Genomic DNA, 20765 nt, shown 5'->3' with positions numbered 1-20765 from the left:
AAATGAACATAATCTAGAAAATATGTTCCAACGGTTAATATTTAAGCGAATTTAAGGGTTGCTCGGCCCAACGGCAACGGCAACGGCCAACCAAAATGCGGGCGTTAAACTTGGGGGTGGCTGCTGCACAAACAAAAGCCAAAAGTTATGCCGAAAATGATATTTTTCATTATTAAACACAATAATGTGGTTATTATTTTTATGATTGCGGTTACCAGCCAGTCAGCCCCTGCCACTGCCCCTGCCCCATCTCAGCCACCCAGTGCTTACCCAGTCGTATTCCCGGCGGATGCTGCGCAGCATTCACAGTTGCATTCATTCGGTTAGTTTGTTTATGTTGGGCTTGCGGTCTTTGGGGATTTGGGCACGCTTAATTTTAAGTGCCTGTCGAAATGGCAAAGTAAAAAAAAATCAAAAAAAAAGCAAAGCGCAGCATGTAATGAAATATTATGGCTTGACCAGGAGCAGCAGCAGGACCAGGAGCTGGGGCAGTAGCTGCTTTTTTGTTTGCCATGCGGACAAGCGAACAAAGGAAAACATTTGTGCCAAATGGCTTTCTGGTAATTAAAGAATGACTTAAGGCGCAGAGTGGGGGCAACGTGACTATTTTAAGGCATTTTTCCCCCACAAAACACAGTGCTCCAAAAACTCACTAAATCACAGCACGCTCCTAAAAACATGATCTACGGGCAATGCTCGCTTCTCACGCAGCACAATACCAAAAAGCAAAAACTAGCGCCTCTAATAAGGCAATTAATCAACATAATTACCAGCGATTAATCATAAGCAGCATCATGATGCATGGCAGACCGTTTTGAGACTCAGCTGTTGACAGTTTTGGGAGGAACGTAGAACTTTAAAAAACTAAATTACAAATGCGAGCAAATAAATCAATGGCTCGATGGCAGGATATGCTCAGTGAACTGTGAGTCTAACGGCTGCCCGCTCGCTACAAAAGTAAAATCCATCAATCCCTTGAATTGTCAAAGCCACAAAGCAACAGCTAACAAATTCCTGTAAATCCTTGCATGGCCTGCTTAAAAATTGAACAATCTTTTAAAAGTTGTACGACACCCTTTCAATGCCTGTCATATGCTTAGCATCTCATTGACCCGTGGCAGCCGCAGTAGTCGAACAACAAAAACTGAAAGGGAATGGGCATGACTATGTGGCTGGGTAAGGGAAAGGCAGAGGAAACGTAGCTAGGTGCCAGCTAATCAGTTTCAAATGCTTCCATGCAGGTCCTTGTGTTGGTATGAAATGGTATATATACATATACATATAAGTCTATAAGTGGTTCTGTGTTTGTGTGCGTCCGTGTGGGCTGCGGCACATTTTAATTTGTAATACGAGTCGAAATTGGGTGTAACTTTAGACACGCTGCCGTGGATTTTGGGTGTGGATTACACGAAACCAACTGACGGTGGATGACGTGATGTTGCTGCTGTCGCTAAAGTTGAAGCTGTGAAGCATCTCAAAGAGGCGCAAGCCGCAGACATAGTACATACATATGTGTAAAAGTGTGACTAAGGCTGATGATGATGGGAGCTATGCTATGAATTTTTAAAGGACTACAGAATAAATCTAGATGCACTAATTGAATATATGTAGTGTCATCTAACGGCGTGCGAGGGCAACTGAACAAAATATTTTTTATATTTTCATTTGCAAAAAATGCCAAGAAAAATACATATAGGTAATATATAATATATTTAATGTTATTAAAATGTAATCAAGCTTAATACTTGGAAACTAATTGATTGCTTAATCACAGTATGAGAATGAGGTATTCTCAAGCTATTGTTATTACAGTCTGTATTTACAGTACACTAACACATGACTTCAACTATCCAAGCAAACCTGCTGTTGGCGGTAGTATATCAAAGCACTTGTATAACTATTTTATTAGCTGATTTACAAAATTTTAACCAAACAGTGAAATGTGATAGTGCTGAGACTCGCAAGTACATTAGGATTGCTAGGAAGTACTATTGAAAGATCTCGATTTGGTGGAGATTTGGTATTGATTGAATCAGCCGATGAGATGAATAATAGCTCCAATTGTCTTCGCTTTAATAAATAAGTAATTGTATCTGGAACATTTTATCATGTTCGAATGGCAAACATTAAAGTTTGGCGTTTGGAAAGATTCGTTCGTGAGTTTTAATCAATAATTATTTAGAGCATACCTTAAATGCAATGTCTTTCTTTAATTGCATTCTTCACGATAAGATAAACAGTACAGAGCCAATGAAGTCATTGAACTTAAGACTTGGTACATGTTATTTTAAATATTCGCAATTGTTTTGAGTCGGTATAAAAAGCCACTGACTGTTCAACCTTAATGGTAAAGCTTGCTCTTCACTCAATAAGCGTTCTACAATGAGATATTTTGTATACTCTGTTCTTGCAGTCTGCCTTAGCAGTGCTTTGGCTTATGACTTCAACTATCCCAACAAAAATAATATTGAAGGTAATATATTAAGTAAGTTCGTAAGAGAATTAATTCTTATTTTTCCAAGTAATTATTTGTTTGCGAGAACGCCGAGGCTAAGAAGTACATCAGAATTGGTGAAAAGTACTACTTCATTGAAAAGTCAGAAAAGGTTAGCTGGTTCGAATCAGTCCACATATGCCGTAAATTTGGTGGAGATTTGGCCCTAATTGAATCGGCCGAAGAGATGAATGCTATTTCTAACTATCTACTAAAAGAGGGCTATGATAATAATGCAAGAATTTGGATATCGGGCAACGATTTTATCACAAATCATAATTACATGTCCTTAACTAACGGATTGCCATTGGCATTTACATCTTGGTCCATTCATCAGCCTGACTATCCCGGCATTGAGCATTGTATACATTTGTGGCGCAAGGATTCTGCCTTCCAAATGAACAACTGGGTGTGCACTCAAAAGGCGAACTATCTATGTCAGAGGCAGAGCTACACGCGCTGCCGGGACATCTATTAGACTCGACAATTTATTTAATATAAGCAAGAGTTGAAGGAATTTAAAAGTTTTAATAAATATTTTAATAAAGATGTGCACATGCATCGCAAGAGAAGCTTTCAGAAGAGATCGTCATCATTATTTTTATATAAACACTCCGTGAAAACGTGTCAATTGTCAATTAGTATTAAAAAAGCGCTTGCAGAGCTTATAAATGTTTTATAACAAATTTATATGCGTTCCTTTGATCTGTTGCAAAAATATGTAAGATACGTCCTTCTATTGGTTATAGTTGGTCCATTTCTTCGCATCAACTAACAATTATATTTAAAAGCTGATAATTGTCTTATTAGAAACCCACCTCTCGTTTGAGTTAAACACTTCCATGGAATAAAAATCCAAATCGAGGGTAATTTTATCTCTCGATTATGGTACCAGGAATCTAACTACTTTAATGGCAAACCCTATTTATCGGCAGCGAGACAATAAATCACTGGCAAAATGAGGCTGTCAAATGCGGAGTGTCAAAAGAGGACAAAACAGAAGGGAGCAAAAATAAAAACAATGACAGCAAAACAATTTCACAAAAGATGCCCCAGAACCACAGCGCCAACCCCAACCGAATGCTGACCAGCATGTCACAGCGACCACGTAATACAAGAGGAGGGCTCCAACCCCGTACATATGCGCACACATAAGCACTCATACGTACCTAACCACACACACACACACACACACACACACATAGACTCACATCTTCAAGCTTGATAAAGGTGTGGAAACGTGCGATTTTGTAATTGATACTAAAAAGCCCTTAATTGGCACCTTAACGCTACTGATGCCCTGACAAATTTCCCCAAAGGACCTGCAAAGGGCTGGCGTTGACAAGCGACGTGCGTGGGCTGAACTGGCCAGGAGTTGGCTTGGGTTTCGGTCTGGACGTAGGTTTGGATTTGATTTGCTCGCATGGTAATCCGATACGTTTAGGTAATAGAGAGAATCCGAACCAAAGGCAATGAAAATCGGTGCCATATAATGCCATGGAATCGACATTAGCATCATCATCATCCACATGATTCGCCCATGACCATGTGACTGTTACGTTCCAGAGTCCGACCAGAGTCACTTAGCCAACCAAAAACAAATGGTACTAATCCATAATTGTCTGGCCAGGCGCTGCTGTTGGTCAAGTGGGACTTGAGCCAATAAATCTCATCAAACTAATTCGATACGTGGAGAGTGTGTGTGTGTGTGTGTGCGCGCGTGTGTGTGTACGTTGGCTGGACGGACAGCATGGATGCAGAAGCGAGCCACCCTTGCGGTTTTTGCTACTTGTTTGCCAGCCTGTTGTCATTTGTTAACATTTCATTACATTTATTTCACTGGAGCGACTGGACACAATTGCAAAGTGGATGAATGGATTTGCCATTTGATGTTGCCTCGAGTATTTCGACCAGTCCACACCACACATATATTCCTGTGTGTGCGTGTGCGCGTGTGTGTGTGTGTGTGTATCTGTATTTATTTGCGCTCAAACCAATTTGTTTTATAATTGAATTTGAAATTGAAGATGACATTCGGTTTCCAATTGTTTGGCGTGTGGTGCAACAGCCACAGGCCAACGGGCCAAGTCACCCACCGAACAGCGCAGATCTGATCTGACCTCAGCTGTCTATATGTTGGGTAATTGTATGCACAGATTGGACGTGTGTTTGTGTGTGCTACGCTTTGACCATAAATTCAATTATGTATAAAATTTCACAACGATTTTTGGCTCAGTTTTCCTAAAACGCAATTTTCTATTTAATTTGCTTTCGAGTGTCAATCTGGTTGCTCTGTGGCCATAAACATGCATCCTTGTATATCACGCACACATAGCGCACTTTGACCTTTAGGTCATGTTTGGCACGCCGGCTGGCATTGATTTTATTTATGCATCATTTGATTTTACGGTTCTTGCGATTCATTTATTCACATTGTGCAAATACTTGAAATTTATAGTTTTACGCAAATTGTATGCATTTATTTTAATGGGCATTTATCAAGAGCTGAGGAATAGACCTTTGAAGAGCTTAAGCATAAACAGTTGGTAAGTAATTACGGGCAATTATAACTCAAAAACAGCATTATAGTCGCTATATTTTTTGATATATGGAATAACAGAAGTTAAATCGTATTTTTCGCATGCTATAAAATAATTTAGTTAACTTTCGACCCTTGATACCAGCTACAGTATCTGCCATCGGGCTCAAATGTAAATTAAAAGTCAATCAAAGTAAATGTACTCCAAGGCATCGACAATGCTCCCAGTCCCAAGGCGAATGTTAACTAGACATAAAATTAGCATACATGCCATAAAGCAAATTCGATTCCTATCAAAGAGCCAGCATCAGTGGGCTCTGCGCTTTATATAATAGAGGCACTCAGCTGTGCGTCAAGCACTTAACCCGCTTTTAGCAATAAAATTAAGTTCTCCGTAGACTCGGGTCCTGGCTACCAACATGTGCAAGTCGAACGTATAGGAAATTAATGGTTTAAGGCAAAAGTGTTTAACGAAAGTGGCAGGCGGGCGCAAAGATGTTAAGGGTAGTGTACTAGGAAACCTTACACACACACACACACACACACACACGGACGTACATGCGATAGATTGAAGGCAGTAAATTCATTGAATATCTGTGTATTTCACATAAAAGCCAAAATACTGAAGGCACGACAAGCCAGTCGCCCGTCAACTGAAAACTAGGGAACTGGTGGCTCAAGCGTTGCTTCAATTTGAGAAGAGAACGCTGTGCTTAAGAAGGCGTGTAATTGAAACATTCAAAAGACAATTTCCAAGTCTTAGCACAGACACACTTAATGGACGCAAAAGACATGGACAAAGTTAGGAAGTGAAATGCGAAAGAGAAATGCCAAGCTAAAGCAGGGCGAAAACGAAAGCAGGGGGCACAACTGCATCGGGGTCCAGCACAGGGATACACGGCAATCAAGCGTGACCGGGGGTCAAATGGATTGGCATGAACGAATCTATACTTATTTACGCCGGGTTCTTGTTGCTGCTGTGGGTGTTGCCATTGGGCTAGGTAGCCCATGCGGCCTGTGCGTTAATTAAACAAACATTCAAAAAGATTGATGGCACTTTGATTGAAAAACAATTGATGCAACTGTGTGGCAACATTAGCATGATATTGGACGCTTGGCCAAAACAGAAAAAATAACAGCACCGTGTGGCTCTTATCAGCTGACGTGCCAAAAGTTCGCTGGGAGCTGGCTTGTGGCCCAGCTTGGCCGGGGCAAAGTTCGCATAAATAAAACTCCAATATCAATAGAGCCATACACACTTATGTATACATAAGCTGATTGGCAGCGCTATATGGTCCGTTTCCGTGGTATTTTAATGGATTTTTGATTTCCACAACGCAGCGACGCTCTGGTGGCCAGCTTTGGTGGTGGCTTGTCTGCCATTTTTTATCACTTATGTAAACAAGGGCCATCACACAATGGGACAACACTTGGCACTGACACGTTTCGTTCCAATTGGATGGGCTTGATAAGTCAAAACGCGTTAGAAAACACGCAGTTATCTTCGGTTGCCGAACATTTATGTCCTAGTCAAATCGACGACAGAAAAAACTGATCTTAACCAAACGACTTTCACTGAACTTTACCAAAGTATCGGACTTTTCTGGGGCCTTTTTGAAGGATTCTGATTCGGCAAGTCTATGCATTTTGTAGTATCATTATCCGAAGAATATATTTTCATTGATATTTAAAAATCATATTCAAAATAGCTTCATAGCCGAGCAAGGATAAACGTACATGACTATATCATCTGATCGTTTTCATCTAATATAGAATCGAAGTTGTCATATTTAAAGTTTTACGCATCCTTTAAAAAATAATTAACAATCCAAGCGTATAAAGAGAATAACTAAATCTTACGCAATTCGTGGCTTCTATGTGTTTCAAATATATTTGCATCTATTTAGCACATATTTATCTATGTAAATATTCGGTGGCGTAAACGTGTACATGATTACATTATAAAGCTACATAAAACTTGCTATGGTTAGTAAAATTTATCATATTCGGATAATTGTACTGTGTATAATTTATCTGTATTCGTTAGATTCCCGAATTGCTTTATGTTTTCAGAAAATTGTTAGTGTCTTTAATCTCTAAACGGGTACTGTTAAATCTTATAGTGTTTATTTTAAATACGCACTTGTCAGCAACAAATATTAATTTGTGTTTGTGTTTCGTGTAAAATTAAAAATTATATGCGCATATGGCCAAGTCTTTTGTTTGTCTTGTCTTTTTTTTTTGCATCAAGAATTAGTTCAACAATTTAATATGAGCAATTGGTTATTAGCTTCATAAAGCATTGCAATCTTTTTGACGTACCTTTTCTATATCAGTGCACATAAATATTAAGAAAAGTATTTGAAATATTTTAACCTAAAGCTATTCAAGTTGTTTTTGTGACCAGCGCATACATAACACACTTTGCTTTTCTTAATCTACCATACGAATATAACCATTTGTGTTTACAAAAATGACATACATAATGTAAACACATAATGTATATAAATTAATAACAGACACACAAAACAAGTCAATTAACGCACTGCAGTTACAATCACAATCATTGGGAATATTGTGTACAATTCAAGGGACGTACATATTAAGTTCGTGCCGCATGACTAGAGATGACTACATATACTAAATAAATTCCTTTTTAATAAAAGTGCCACGTGAAACAGCTAGAATAAACTTGTTGAGCTATAACTTGTATGATAATTAATTCTTTATATCACTATACTAATAAGTAATTGCGTGGTGTAGCTGAAGTTTATTTCCATTCATTTCATTTCATAGAGCTATTAGCTTGGATTTGCATTTCTCAGCTGCCCACATTTCCATCAAAAGATCACGGGTACCTGGACCGCGTTCTGGAGGAGAGTTTTCCGCCGTAACGCTGGTGGGCGAGTGCGCGCCGGTCTGCAAGTAATCGAGACAGTCAGATGTAGGCTTATATAAAGAAGTTAATTTTAACTCACCCTGGTGGTTAGTCTGCGTGGATCCAGATTCATACCAATGTTCTGCATTCCTTTGGCCAGCTTTGAGAGTGGGCTGGTAAGATGTTTAAGCTTGTTGGCTTCGCTGTTGACTGGCTGGGCCAGCGGAATGCTAAGTTCACTGTCACCAAAACTAAAAACGGATCAAGCAAATCGTGAAAAGAAAAAATGCGGTAATACTTTTGCCATATAGATTTATTTGAGCGTTTTCTAAGCATTTCGATTGTATAAAAACAGGCACAAAGGTTTCGCTATTTAATAACACATGCTCTGAATATATATATTGATATGCTTATAATAAATACTTTACGTATATGAGTGAAATTGAACATATAAAGGTTGCCGTACATAATACTTGTAAACTTAAGAGCTATATCTGCAATAACCGTAACATAACATATACATTTACAAAAGAACACAAATACTAATATATGGATTCGGGTACAAGTAGAGTATAGATAGGGTAAGAACAACATAAAAACCAGAACTCAACAAACAAAGCCGTATTGTAATAAGAGAAACTAAGTGTAGAATACCGACCTTGACTGGAGCTTTGGCATGCCCTCTTCAACATCCACTTCCTGTGCCTCTTCAGCCTGAACGCATATTTGCGGATTTGGTGTAATTGAACGCACGGGCGGCGCATTTTCCAGCAGCCCATTTGGCAAGCCTACATTATCAGTTACTGTTGTTATAGAAATAGTGAGCACATCCTCAGTCGGTTTGCACATGCTATCCTTTGGTTCCAGTTGCTGCATATTAATCGAGGAGCTCGGCTGCTCTTTCTGACTGCCCATTACAATGCCTACTGAGGGTAGGAAGGCGTTCTCATTGTAGTTGGCTTTATCTAAAGCAATCTCAACATCCGAGTCCATCTCGGGCTCATACAAGCTATTGTCGTGTTCTTCTGTATCCGTGCTGCTGCTGCTGTTTGCGCGCTGCTTGCCCCCAACGGTAAAAACGGCCTTCTCGGCCTCCTGACAGAGGTCCACGACAGTGCCTTCAGACTGACGCATCACCTGTGGATTAAGTGTGGCGGCCACGTTTCCGGCGTGTGCGGCGCTCGAGGGTTTCTTGAAAGTCTGACCTAGTCTCGAGAACTGTCCAGCTACGTTAGACAGCGCCTTGGAACTGAACTGCACCAACTGAGATTCGGATAGGTTACGTGGCATGCCTTTGGAGACGTCTAGCAATGGCTGCTTACTCTTGCGTCGCTGCAACACACCGCCAGTCACAAAGCGCACATCTGGGTTGCCTGCATTCTCCAGAGCAATTCGAAACATTTCCACAATTGATGTAAGTGATTCGGTAAGCTCCTCTTGAGTTTTTATAACATACGCCGCATTGTTAAAGAATCGTAAGTTGGCTGAGCGGAACATGTGAAAGTATCCTTCTTGATTATCAACGCAGTAGTTCAAGCGCAAGCAGAGATACGCTGGCGTGGAGTTTTGAAATATTTTCGTTTGCTGATACATGCCCAACTCTATGAGACGTATCTGCGACAAATGCACCTTCTCAAAACGCACAATCTTGTCCAGGTGTGAATCGTATTCGGCAACAATATAACAGTCGTCGGTTAGCAGCAACACGGAGTCCACTTCAGTTTCGCTGGCGTCACCAGAGCTATAAAAAACTTGTTGAAAATTGGTAACTCGGGGAAATATCTGTAATAATTACCTGGGATCCGCATCGATTAAACCCCAAGCGCCAACTGGATATTGCTCTGAGCTCAACAGTAAACGGCGACAATCCTCCACCAACATTTTGGCCTGCTCCGCACTTTCACCATCAGCTTCATCTGGAGCCGCTTGACCGCCCAGAGCGCTTAGCGATTCGGAAGAGACATGATTGCCCAGCATAAGATCGATAGTGGCCTGGCGATATGAGTCCTTAAACCGTGCTAGGTAGTAGCTGCAACATAAGGATGACCCATAAATTTAATTAGCAAATCGCAAGTTAATTTCATTAATAAAAGAAGCAAGATGCAGATGAATGATGTTTAATGAATGAAATAATATTGAAAGTCGTATGGTAATATACCTTTTATAAAGTAAGAAACAAGAAAATTGTAACAATTGGAGCAACTAAAAACTGTAATTGTATGAATTCTTTTGATTTGTTCGTTTGGCCATCTGGTCGATCGGCGGGCAAGACTTCAGACATGGTCCTATCTGCGCACCTGTTAGTGATAATTGACTCGAGCAACTTGAGCTCAGGTCCCAGGACGCCTGCATTGTAATAGCCAAGTAATGGTGGGTGTGACTCGGGTGTGAGTATGTGTACAATAGTTTCTAGTACTTCATCCTCTCTCAATTCAGCTGCATGCCGCAGCTCGCCCTGCATCAGATCAATAATGCACTGGCGAAACGAGTCGGCAAAGTTTTGAATGAAAAAGCTACGAAGAAGTTGGCACAACATTAGCTATGAGTCATAGATAAACGGGTTTATAGTTAAGCAGTTTGCCATTGGTTAGAACGTGGTTTGGAATACCCTTCACCCAAGTACAGAGCATGGGTTCAAAGTTAAAGAGTATGCAATGTTGTAGCTAATCATCTATAACTCTTTTGATCCTTGGGTGAAGTGTATAACAACTGAATTGAAGCTTGAACAAATAACATAAGTTGCATAACGTTTATAAAACTATGCGACAGAATTTAAGTTTTTGTTACTGCGTTTGATGAAACCGAAATCTATACAAATTGATTTTGGGACCCAATAACGAAATGAATTGTTTTGGTAAAAAAATATGCCAAGATATGTTCAACATTTTCAATTATATTTAAAAAAAAAACTTGACTGTGAAAAAGTTAAAACATCCATTTCGTTATTAGGGGCTCAATCCTATATAAATATCCAATTTACCAACACGTAAGCTGTTGCATAGTGTGATTAGTTATAGTTTGTAAAAGGCATGCGGAATTAGTAAAATGGGTAAACTGGTTTGAAATGGCTTTTGTCGATTCTTATCATAAAAGGTATTTAAAAACTTGATTGATAACAGGGCGATAGTTTGATGATGACCATACTCAATTACTTAATAATAAAAACCCAAGAGATATTGTAATAGGATAAGAGCATCATTGGTAACCCTAGCCAGGGTATTATAGTGTCACTATCTATGTTAATTATAACAGTTCGATAAGTAAATATCGATAAAGAAAAGCGGCTGCAGAGAAGAAGTGGAAGGCAGTCTCTCTACAGTACTAGCAGTAAGAAGACGTGTTGTTAAAAATAAAAAGGCAACCCGAACATAAGTTAAATCAACGAAGAAAATCATACTATTACAATATCAGAAGTGGGATTGACTCAGAAAAAAAAAAAAAAAAAAAAAAAAACACAACAAAATGGAAAATATAAATATAAATGACGTGTCAATAGCGACATTGAAAAGTTGGTTGGCATTACTAAATTTGCCAACAGAGGGTACCAAAACTGAGCTGATGGCGAGATTAAATAAGGTACCAGTGGATATCCGAGACGATGCTGCAAAGGAACTTGAAGTTCAACGTAACAAGGAACAGACAATTGAGGCTCAAAATGAGTTGCAAAACATAATGCAACAACAGCGTGACGAAATAGCAAATGGCGCCGAGATGCTGAAATTGATGCGTCTCGAAATTGAAGCGTCTCGAAAATTCCTAGAAGAATTTCAAGTAACGGTGAACCGCAACTCGCACATCGGCGGGAGCGACGGGGGAGAGCAAGAAAGTGAAGTCGGCGATTTATTGCAGCTAGAGGATGGTCACACTGAAGAAAGACCACGGTCGACGGATGGCAACGCTGGTGCAGCTGATTACACTGGAACGGATGGCAACGCTGGTGCAGCTGATCACGCTGGTGCAGCGGGCAACGCTGGGGCAGCTGGAAGGATCGACGAAAGTGGCAACGCTGTCGGAGGCAACTTAAATAATTGCATCCAAACTGGAGCGATGATGTTAGCCAAGGAAATTTTATTAGAATTTACTGGAGAAAGTGAGGTGCGTAAATGGGTAATGCAATTCTTCAATGTGGCCAAGATCTACAGACTAAATGATATGCAACAGCACTTGCTTTGTATAAGCAAATTGAAAGGCGGTGCTTTGAAGTGGTTGCATGCAGACCCTATGCGCATCATTGCTCCGATTGACGAGATGCTAAATCAATTGGTTTTGGCCTTCGGGGGAGGATTTTCGAAGTCGGAACTACGACAGAAGTTCGAGGATCGGGTTTGGAAACCAGATGAGGTGTTCGCCACATATTTTAGCGAAAAAAGCATATTGGCACAGGACATCAACATTGATGTAGAGGAGTTAATGGAGGGTATTATTCGAGGCATACCTTGCGAAAACTTGCGCACTCAAGCTAGTATGCATTGCTTTACCAATCCGGCTCAAATTTTACGTGCGTTTGCAGCTATAAAGTTGCCAATTAAACGGGTACGAAACCATGTAGTGAAACAAACTGCACAGGAAGCACAGGCGGACAAACAACAACGTTGCTACAATTGCAATGTTAAGGGCCATTGGGCCAAAGATTGTTTAAAGCCCAAACGGGAGGCAGGATCTTGCTATGCGTGCGGCTCAAAGGATCATTTAATAGCAGGATGTCCAAATAAAAAGTATGATATGGAAAACAAATATGTAAGATACTTAAGAATTCATTTTAGTAACTCATTTAACAAATCAATAATTGCAGAATGCCTTATAGACTCTGGCAGCCCTATTTCATTTTTAAAGGAAAAGTTTGTGCCATTAAAAGTAAAGCGTATGCCAGATGCAAATTCGTATGTAGGTTTAAATGAAAGTAAATTGAAAAATTTTGGAAAAATTTTATGTTTTATGAAGAAAAAGTTAATAAATGTTTATTTTAATGTTATAATTGTGGCAAATGAGTCTATGAGGTATGACGCTGTGCTGGGTAGAGATTTTATGGATTCTTTTGGTTTAAATATTGATTTAAGAACATTAAAAATTGTGAACGGGCATAAAGTTGATCACCAGAATAATGGTAAAAATGATATCATAGCTACAAGCTACAAAGAAAAACAAAAAAAAGTGGACGATGAAGATATCAAACACGAGCAAAATGAAACTATATTGTTAAATGATAAAATCGTTAATAAGGAAATAGTCAGTAACGAAACTGGTAGTGATGAATTAGTTAGTGAGAAAATTGTTAGTCCGGAAACGCTTGGTGATAAAGTTGGTAGTGATGAGATAGTTAGAAATAAAATAATTAGTGGTGAAATAGTTAGAAATGAAGTGATTGGGATCGAAACTGTTAGTGATGAGATAGTTAGTTATGGAGAGCTTAAGCTCGAACCTGATAGTGAAGAAGTTGTTAGTGATGAAATTATCTATAATCAAACCGGGATTGAAAAAGTGATTATAGAAGATATAGGAAACAGTGCAGTTAAAATTAATAATCATGTTAATGAAGCGCCAGTGAATAGCGAAATCATGGGAGTGTTAGAAGAGAATTTTGAGAAGGATATCTTAACAATAAGTTGGGAAGATTCTAACAAAAGAGAAAATATATATATTTTAAGTGAAGATATTGATTACAGCACAAAGTGTGAATTTGAAAATTTATTTGAAAATACTTATGTAAAAGCGAAAAGGCCAAATCAGCCAAAATTAAGACATGAGTTAAGCATAAGATTAGAAAACGACAAAGTATTTAATTGTACACCTAGGCGGTTATCTTATATGGAAAAAGAAAAGTTGCAAGAATTATTAGACGACTATTTAAAAGATGGAATCATTAGGCCAAGTTGTTCAGAGTATGCATCACCTATAGTACTAGTGAAGAAAAAAACTGGAGACATGAGGTTATGTATTGATTTTAGAAGACTGAACAAAATTATATGTAGAGACAACTACCCGCTACCATTGATCGACGATTTATTAGACAGACTATGCGGAAAAACAGTATTTTCAAAGTTGGATCTAAAAAACGGGTATTTTCATGTTTTTGTTAATGAGCAATCTATTAAATACACTTCATTTGTTACCCCTTTAGGACAATATGAATTTCTTAGGATGCCCATGGGTTTAAAAACTGCGCCACATGTATTTCAAAGATTTGTTAATAACATATTTTGTGATATGATAAAAGATAATAAGGTAATTGTTTACATGGATGATATTATGATAGCAAGTACAAACATAAAGGAACACATGGAGACCTTAAAGGAAGTGTTTATAAGACTGGTGCAAAACAAATTAGAGTTGAAATTAGATAAGTGTGAATTTTTTAAAAGCAGCGTTAAATATTTAGGATTTGTGGTGGATAGTAAAGGCGTTAGGGCTGATGAAAAAGGGTTAGAAGCGGTTAAATCCTTTCCAATACCAAACAAAATTCAGGGAGTACAAAGTTTCCTAGGGTTATGCTCCTACTTCAGGAGGTTCATTTTAAACTTTTCTATATTAGCTAAACCCTTATATGATTTATTGAAAAAAGATAAGAAATTCAAGTTTGGAGAAGAGGAGTTTAAGTGTTTTAATATGTTAAAAGATAAATTGTTAGAGGCGCCAGTACTATCAATATATAATTACAAAGAAGAAATAGAACTACATTGTGATGCCAGCGCAGTGGGATTTGGGGCTGTTTTATTTCAAAAAAAAGAAGATAGGAAATTACACCCGATTTTTTATTTTTCTAAAAGAACAACCGAAGTAGAGTCTAAATATCATAGTTTTGAGTTAGAAACGCTAGCCATCATTTACGCATTACGCAGATTTCGTATATATCTGCAGGGAAAACGATTTAAAATAATGACAGATTGCAACTCTTTAACTTTAACGCTTAACAAAATAGATTTAAATCCGAGAATTGCTAGATGGGCGTTAGAACTACAAAATTACGATTTTGAGTTAGTGCATAGATCGGGCAAGCAAATGCAACATGTGGATGCGTTAAGCAGATGTTATGAGGACATTTTAGTTATTGAATCCAATAGTTTTGAGGACAATTTAGTTATTTGCCAAAGCAAAGATGACAAACTGGTAGATATTAGAAAGATGTTAGAAAAAGAAGAGCACAAGCTATTCGAAATGAGAAATGGGGTCATTTACAGAAAAACAAATGATGGCAGATTAGTTTTTTATGTACCAAAGGATATGGAAGAACATGTACTTTACAAATATCATGATGAGTTGGGACATGCTGGGAGAGATAAGATGATCGATGCCATTGGAAAGAGTTACTGGTTCCCATATATTAAGGAAAAAGCAATAAAGCATATAGGGAATTGTTTAAAATGCATTGCCTTCGCCCCCAAGACGGGTAAGAGTGAAGGACTATTACATAGCATACCGAAAGGAAACAAACCGTGGGAGATGATCCATATAGACCATTATGGACCAATTAATGCAGGAAGGGCTAATAAATATATATTGGCGGTGGTTGACGGATTTTCAAAATTTGTTAGACTATATACAGCAAAGACAACAAGTACGAAAGAAGCGATTAAGGCATTAAAAGATTATTTCAGAGCGTATAGTAGACCTAAGTTCATTGTATCGGACAGAGGGAGTTGTTTTACTGCAAAAGAGTTTGATGAATTTTTAAAAAATGAGGGAGTAACGCATATTAAAATAGCAACGGGTTGTCCGCAAGCAAATGGTCAGGTGGAAAGGTTGAATAGAGACTTGGGTCCGATGATGGCAAAAATGGCGGAGCCAGAAAATGGTTTACATTGGGATGTTATTATAGAAAATGTTGAATATGCAATAAACAACACACAACACAAAAGCATAAAGAAATTTCCAAGCGAAATGTTATTCGGATTACAACAGAAAGGAAAAGTTGTTGATGAATTAAAAGAAAAATTAGAAGAGTTTACACAGGTGAACACGTGTGATAAAAGAAATTTAGAAAATATAAGAAAGAGTGGAGAAATATATCAAAAAGAAGCTCAAATCAGAAATGAAGAGCGGATTAATAAAAAGAAGAAAGTATCAGTAGAATATAAAATAGGTGACTATGTCATGGTAAAAAATTTTGATAGCACACCAGGAGTTTCAAAAAAGTTAATACCAAGATATAAAGGGCCTTATAGTATAGAAAAGATTTTAAAAAATGATAGATACTTGTTAAAGGATGTAGAAGGCTTTCAATTATCTCGCAACCCGTACGTTGGTATCTGGAATAGCCAAAACTTTAAGCATTGGATGCGAAAATAGGCAATAAGCATTAGTTATAAAGATAGATACACATATAAAAGACAGAGATCGGGAGCTCTCTTTGTCAGGATGGCCGAGTTGTAATAGGATAAGAGCATCATTGGTAACCCTAGCCAGGGTATTATAGTGTCACTATCTATGTTAATTATAACAGTTCGATAAGTAAATATCGATAAAGAAAAGCGGCTGCAGAGAAGAAGTGGAAGGCAGTCTCTCTACAGTACTAGCAGTAAGAAGACGTGTTGTTAAAAATAAAAAGGCAACCCGAACATAAGTTAAATCAACGAAGAAAATCATACTATTACAATATCAGCTCAGATAACTTTCAATTTCAATTATTATCATGAAATAATGTTCATTAGATTACAAAATAATGTTAATAGAGAAAATGTAGGCTAAAGTAAATAATTAAGAACGCATAATTAGGTAATTGGAAAAATTTACAAACCGATTGGCTGAGTTCATGCCATCCTTCATCATGCCGCTGATTTTGCGCTCACCCGTGCGTGTGTAGTCACCCTGGAATACGATAGATATGGGCATTAATTATATGTCGGGTAGAATAAAAACCCATTTCTAACTTTTAACGCGTTGGTGCCGGCATACTGTCTGCTTATAATATCGCCATTGTTCGCCCACAGTGCCATAAATGGTGACTTCAGCTGGTCCGGTATTGGGGAATAGGGTGGCGAAAGTCCCAGCTTAACCAGCTGCGATTCCAGCACAGCTTTTCCAATTGCCGTTTGTACCACATTCGTGCGATCCAGACAATCCATGCAATTAACGCGAAAAACCGACTTTTGATTGCAAATCATGCCGCGCTGATCCCTCCAGTGAAAGCCCATTGCACCTGCCTCTGGGCCAACAGCGTCAATCAATGCTGACACATTTTCGAAGCGCATGCCGCGACTAGTAGGTAATACCGATATATGTGTTAATACATGAATATCAAGTTATAACAAAGGCCGCTCACCAATAATCGTGAAAGTCAAATGTGACATAGATAATGTGTTCGTTGTTGTATTTTATCACATGCTCCGCATAGGTATCGCCAATAAGCTTTTCCTTGCCACTCTGCTCCACCAGATTAACAATGCACACGCGCTCATAGATGGACAGCTCTTTGGTAAAGTGCAGCTCAAATGCCTGCTGCGTTTCGGCTGCGCCGCGATCCAGACGAGGTGGCGGGCGATACTTGTAGCCGGGTTGACTCCAGTAAATCGGCACCGAGCCACGCACCTGCGTAAACGCCAAGTGATGATGACGGAATGAGAGTATTTGTTCCGTTTCCACATAGTTGGCACAATTGCCCTTTTCATCCACACCGCGACGCTTATAGCTGCTCGTAAAAGTTTGCCATTAAACGCATGTCATTCGTAAAGTATTCTTAACCTTACCGCGTGCCAGCACGATGACGTGAACGTCGCGAGACCAAAGATAATGTAAAGCAGTCATTGCCTATGACGCTTGCTTCAACCTGCACAAAACCTTGAATGATGGGTAGTATCCATGTTTTATCCTGCAATGCATAATATATTATATCATTTATATTTTCTCCTTATCTATCATATACGCACATTCATTTTGATTATATCTCTAATCATGTGCATATTCCAGAAGAACCGCTCATCTGGCTGTGGTTGCCCATCATCCGCCCTGACCTCGTGCCTTTGTAGATTGTTAGTTATGTCGCAATCGAAACTAAAGTAAAAACTGTCCGTATCATCAAATATCTTGTGCAGCTCCTCAGTAATGCGTCGTTCGATTTGCCTGGGCTCTCGTATCCCCACCGAGTTCTTGACCTGCTTGGTCGCCAAATTGGCTGCCTGCTGGGTGGTAGCCTTAATTGTGTTACCCGCGCTCTTGACCACGCCCCACGTTTTATTCATGCCCTCGAAGAGTTTAGTGCTCTTTGTGCCTGGCGCTTGGGCAGCTCTGCTGCTCCCATTGTTGTTTTTGTTGCTGCTTGAGGAGGCGCTATGCGTAGGCGTGGAGTTGTTGCTTCTGTAAAAGACCACATAGATCAGATTCATAATTTGAAATATTCTTAAAATCTGTAAGACTTACTTTGTGTGCTTGGTGCAGTTAGACAGCTCAGAGTCCGGCTCATCGGCACTGAGTATGCATATGGACTTGATCTTGTACACCAAATGCGGCGGATAGAGCACACCAACGGCCGTCGCCTCTTTTATGACCACCAAGTGCGGCTCATAAACATTGGGCAGCGAAATGACGCCCACAATACCATGCGTAACACCAATACATTCGATGTCTTCGACGGAGCTGAGATCCCATCCTGGAAAAAACAGTGGGTGTAAGCATATGCATGTAATAATATATTTATATTGCTGATGTTCTGCTGCCCGTTTAATGGGTGGACGTAATTGCCAGTAGCTGCCATCATGTAGCAATTAGAGCTTTTACTTTTATTGCCGCCTAACGACAATGTGCGTCTAATTGATGTTTGCTTTCCTTCAATTACATTTGATTACTTATGCGCTTAAGGTCTTGCTAATAAAATCCTCCCTTTCAATATAGTTAAGTCGATCGACTTGCCTTTAAATAAATGTACAGTAATAAGCTAAAATTCGCAGCTGATAAACTTATGATAGAAATGAAAACAAAACGACTTTGTTATTTTTAAAAAACAACATATATATAGCTGTTGATGAATAAGCACATTCTATACATGTACGTTTGTGTAAATGTGTGGGGGTGACTTGATTTGAGCTACTAATGGAATAAGTGCCAATGAACTCAACCGACAATTAAGCGACAAGTGCATGTAGCTGTGCACTTTCACCCCACCTTGAGCTAAACATAGAAATAAGAAAAGTATAGAATTGCACGACCGTTTTTGAAGCATCCTTGAGCTAAGTGCCTCACGGCTGTGGCTGGTTGTGGGATTGCACATTTAAAAGCGAATTTAATAGTAGCATGACATACATTATACTTATAAATATATATTATATAAATATATTAGTTCAAGGCAAAGCAATTTCCTGTTAATCTTATCTAATTTGCTAGTTTATCTGGCTTATCAGTAAAACAAACTTCAACATGCCAGAAAAACTAACAACGGAAGCCTATAATATCGCACTTCCAAGTAGCTTTTAAAAAATTCTTCTTATTTCTGTAATGTAAGCAAGAGATTGATGCCAATCTAGTTATTGCGCGGCAGTGAAGAGGACATCTTGCTGAAAACTAACTAAGTTTCTGAAAATCGTTTAGAACAGCATTTCACACGTACAAAAAATTATTGATGCCGATCAACATATTATACAACTTATAAGGCAGGACATGTTATAAGTATATGCAAAAGGTTTTGTATACTTTTTTTAAATTATGGTTTAAGGCAAAACAAACAGGCCAAAGACAAAAAAAAACTAATATTCAGCGGCTACCAAAAGTTGACATGAAAAGCAGCTGCTGCAACCTTGAATGAGATTTATTTATGAGCGAACAAACTAGGCGATTGAACAAACACAAAAGTCACGGCCAGGGTCAGCTGATGAGTCACGTCAAGGGCCATGGCATGGTGGAGCTCCAACGGGAAAACACTGAATCCAATCCTAAATGGAAACTCAATGGTCGGCCAGTTGCGTGTTAGTCAAGGCAGCAAGTGTCAAGCCTATGCAATTAACAGAACGACGGGCGTAAGTCAATTAAAAGGACATGCATACAAACTAATGTCAACATGTCTGTTCAGAATATATAATAAACAATGTACAGTAAAAGTTATTTCTAACATTTTTATATGTTCTGCGGAAAAAGATGTTAACTAAAGAGATAGTCGAAGCAATAAAAAACGCACACTGTTTCTTAAAAAGATTGTAAGCAAACAAAATGGACCTGTTTGCAGACGAGGTACGTCATAGGAGTTTCTACTGTACTCTGTGTGTATGTATATACGAGCATAAAGCCAGGCAAAAACGCCCACAACAAAGCGGATGAAACAAAGGAAACTGCAATAAAGTGGGCGACTGAAGCTGAAATCCAAGCCATATCACTTATAGCCTTGACATTCAGCTTAAAACTAAAGCAGCATATATATTTATTTATAAACATTTGAGTGCGTCGGGCTCAGACTGCAAGGCGTCTGTTTGTTTGTTTTGAAGCGCTTAAACGTGTAGTCAATGCTGACAAGGCAACAACAACGCGCGTTTCAGATGACTTACAAAAAACAGCTGCTGGCCTGCACCAACACAATGATTCATCTTCGTATTTACCTGGCTTTATTGTAAATTCCGATGTCTTGCGATTCCACCAGAGACTCTTGTCCCGCTTCACGAATATGTAATGTGTATCGGTTTGGAACACCTCCATGATGTTGCGTTGCTTTACTAGATTATTTGTGACATTTTACACGTAAATTTAATTTTTAAGTAATTTTTCTACAATTAATTTCGCTCCATGGTTATTACGCCTCTTCAACTGTTTTGGACATGCAATCGCACGAGAGTCTGCTAACGCTGCAGTTATCGATACAACTAGCATCATTAATCGGGCCACACACGTAACGAGCAGTCGTACAACAAGCAGACTGGGCAATAGTAGAATGACAAGCAAAA

At 38.8% G+C, this 20765-nt stretch overlaps 3 protein-coding genes across 5 annotated transcripts; 2 read left to right on the top strand and 1 right to left on the bottom strand.

The window, feature by feature from the left end:
- Nucleotides 1-2334: 2334 nt before the first annotated feature.
- LOC138910927 (C-type lectin 37Db-like) lies at nucleotides 2335-3152 on the top strand. The gene is made up of 2 exons (XM_070207128.1): nucleotides 2335-2473; nucleotides 2530-3152. Exons 1-2 carry the CDS (start codon nucleotides 2383-2385, stop codon nucleotides 2970-2972), a joined length of 534 nt encoding a protein of 177 aa, XP_070063229.1. The 5' UTR covers nucleotides 2335-2382; the 3' UTR covers nucleotides 2973-3152.
- A 3745-nt stretch (nucleotides 3153-6897) lies between these two features.
- sp3 (phosphatidylinositide phosphatase spermathreecae) lies at nucleotides 6898-20728 on the bottom strand. Of its 2 annotated transcripts, XM_002054389.4 has the most exons (12): nucleotides 20424-20728; nucleotides 18262-18490; nucleotides 17772-18198; nucleotides 17592-17713; nucleotides 17168-17533; nucleotides 16776-17103; nucleotides 16643-16713; nucleotides 10209-10424; nucleotides 9707-9940; nucleotides 8570-9652; nucleotides 8012-8162; nucleotides 6898-7952 (listed from the first exon to the last, which is right to left on the bottom strand). In XM_002054389.4, the coding sequence occupies exons 1-12, from the start codon at nucleotides 20518-20520 to the stop codon at nucleotides 7824-7826; spliced, it is 3453 nt and encodes a 1150-aa protein (XP_002054425.1). In that variant the 5' UTR covers nucleotides 20521-20728; the 3' UTR covers nucleotides 6898-7823. The 2 variants fall into 2 exon arrangements, with proteins under 2 accessions (XP_002054425.1, XP_015026932.1); XM_015171446.3 differs by lacking the exon at nucleotides 10209-10424 and having other exon boundaries at nucleotides 20424-20724.
- LOC138910865 (uncharacterized) lies at nucleotides 11091-16487 on the top strand. 2 transcript variants are annotated; one of them, XM_070206686.1, is made up of 2 exons: nucleotides 11091-12626; nucleotides 12704-16487. In XM_070206686.1, the coding sequence occupies exons 1-2, from the start codon at nucleotides 11374-11376 to the stop codon at nucleotides 12807-12809; spliced, it is 1359 nt and encodes a 452-aa protein (XP_070062787.1). In that variant the 5' UTR covers nucleotides 11091-11373; the 3' UTR covers nucleotides 12810-16487. The 2 variants fall into 2 exon arrangements, with proteins under 2 accessions (XP_070062787.1, XP_070062788.1); XM_070206687.1 differs by having other exon boundaries at nucleotides 11091-12648.
- Nucleotides 20729-20765: the final 37 nt, after the last annotated feature.

Source organism: Drosophila virilis, chromosome 2 (genome assembly GCF_030788295.1).
Source record: "Drosophila virilis strain 15010-1051.87 chromosome 2, Dvir_AGI_RSII-ME, whole genome shotgun sequence".
Lineage (NCBI taxonomy): Eukaryota > Metazoa > Arthropoda > Insecta > Diptera > Drosophilidae > Drosophila > Drosophila virilis.
The sequence above is the reverse complement of the archived record's forward strand: the minus strand, read 5'-3'. Positions and strand labels throughout refer to the sequence as shown.

Coding starts and splice junctions, on each gene's coding strand:
- LOC138910927 (XM_070207128.1), top strand. CDS start 2,383: ATGAGATATTTTGTATACTCTGTTCTTGCAGTCTGCCTTAGCAGTGCT. Junction 2,474..2,529: donor CAACAAAAATAATATTGAAG/GTAATATATTAA, acceptor CCAAGTAATTAT/TTGTTTGCGAGAACGCCGAG.
- LOC138910865 (XM_070206686.1), top strand. CDS start 11,374: ATGGAAAATATAAATATAAATGACGTGTCAATAGCGACATTGAAAAGT. Junction 12,627..12,703: donor GCAGGATGTCCAAATAAAAA/GTATGATATGGA, acceptor CAATAATTGCAG/AATGCCTTATAGACTCTGGC.
- sp3 (XM_002054389.4), bottom strand. CDS start 20,520: ATGGAGGTGTTCCAAACCGATACACATTACATATTCGTGAAGCGGGAC. Junction 18,199..18,261: donor AACTGCACCAAGCACACAAA/GTAAGTCTTACA, acceptor GGTCTTTTACAG/AAGCAACAACTCCACGCCTA. Junction 9,941..10,208: donor GAGTCAATTATCACTAACAG/GTGCGCAGATAG, acceptor CTTATGTTGCAG/CTACTACCTAGCACGGTTTA.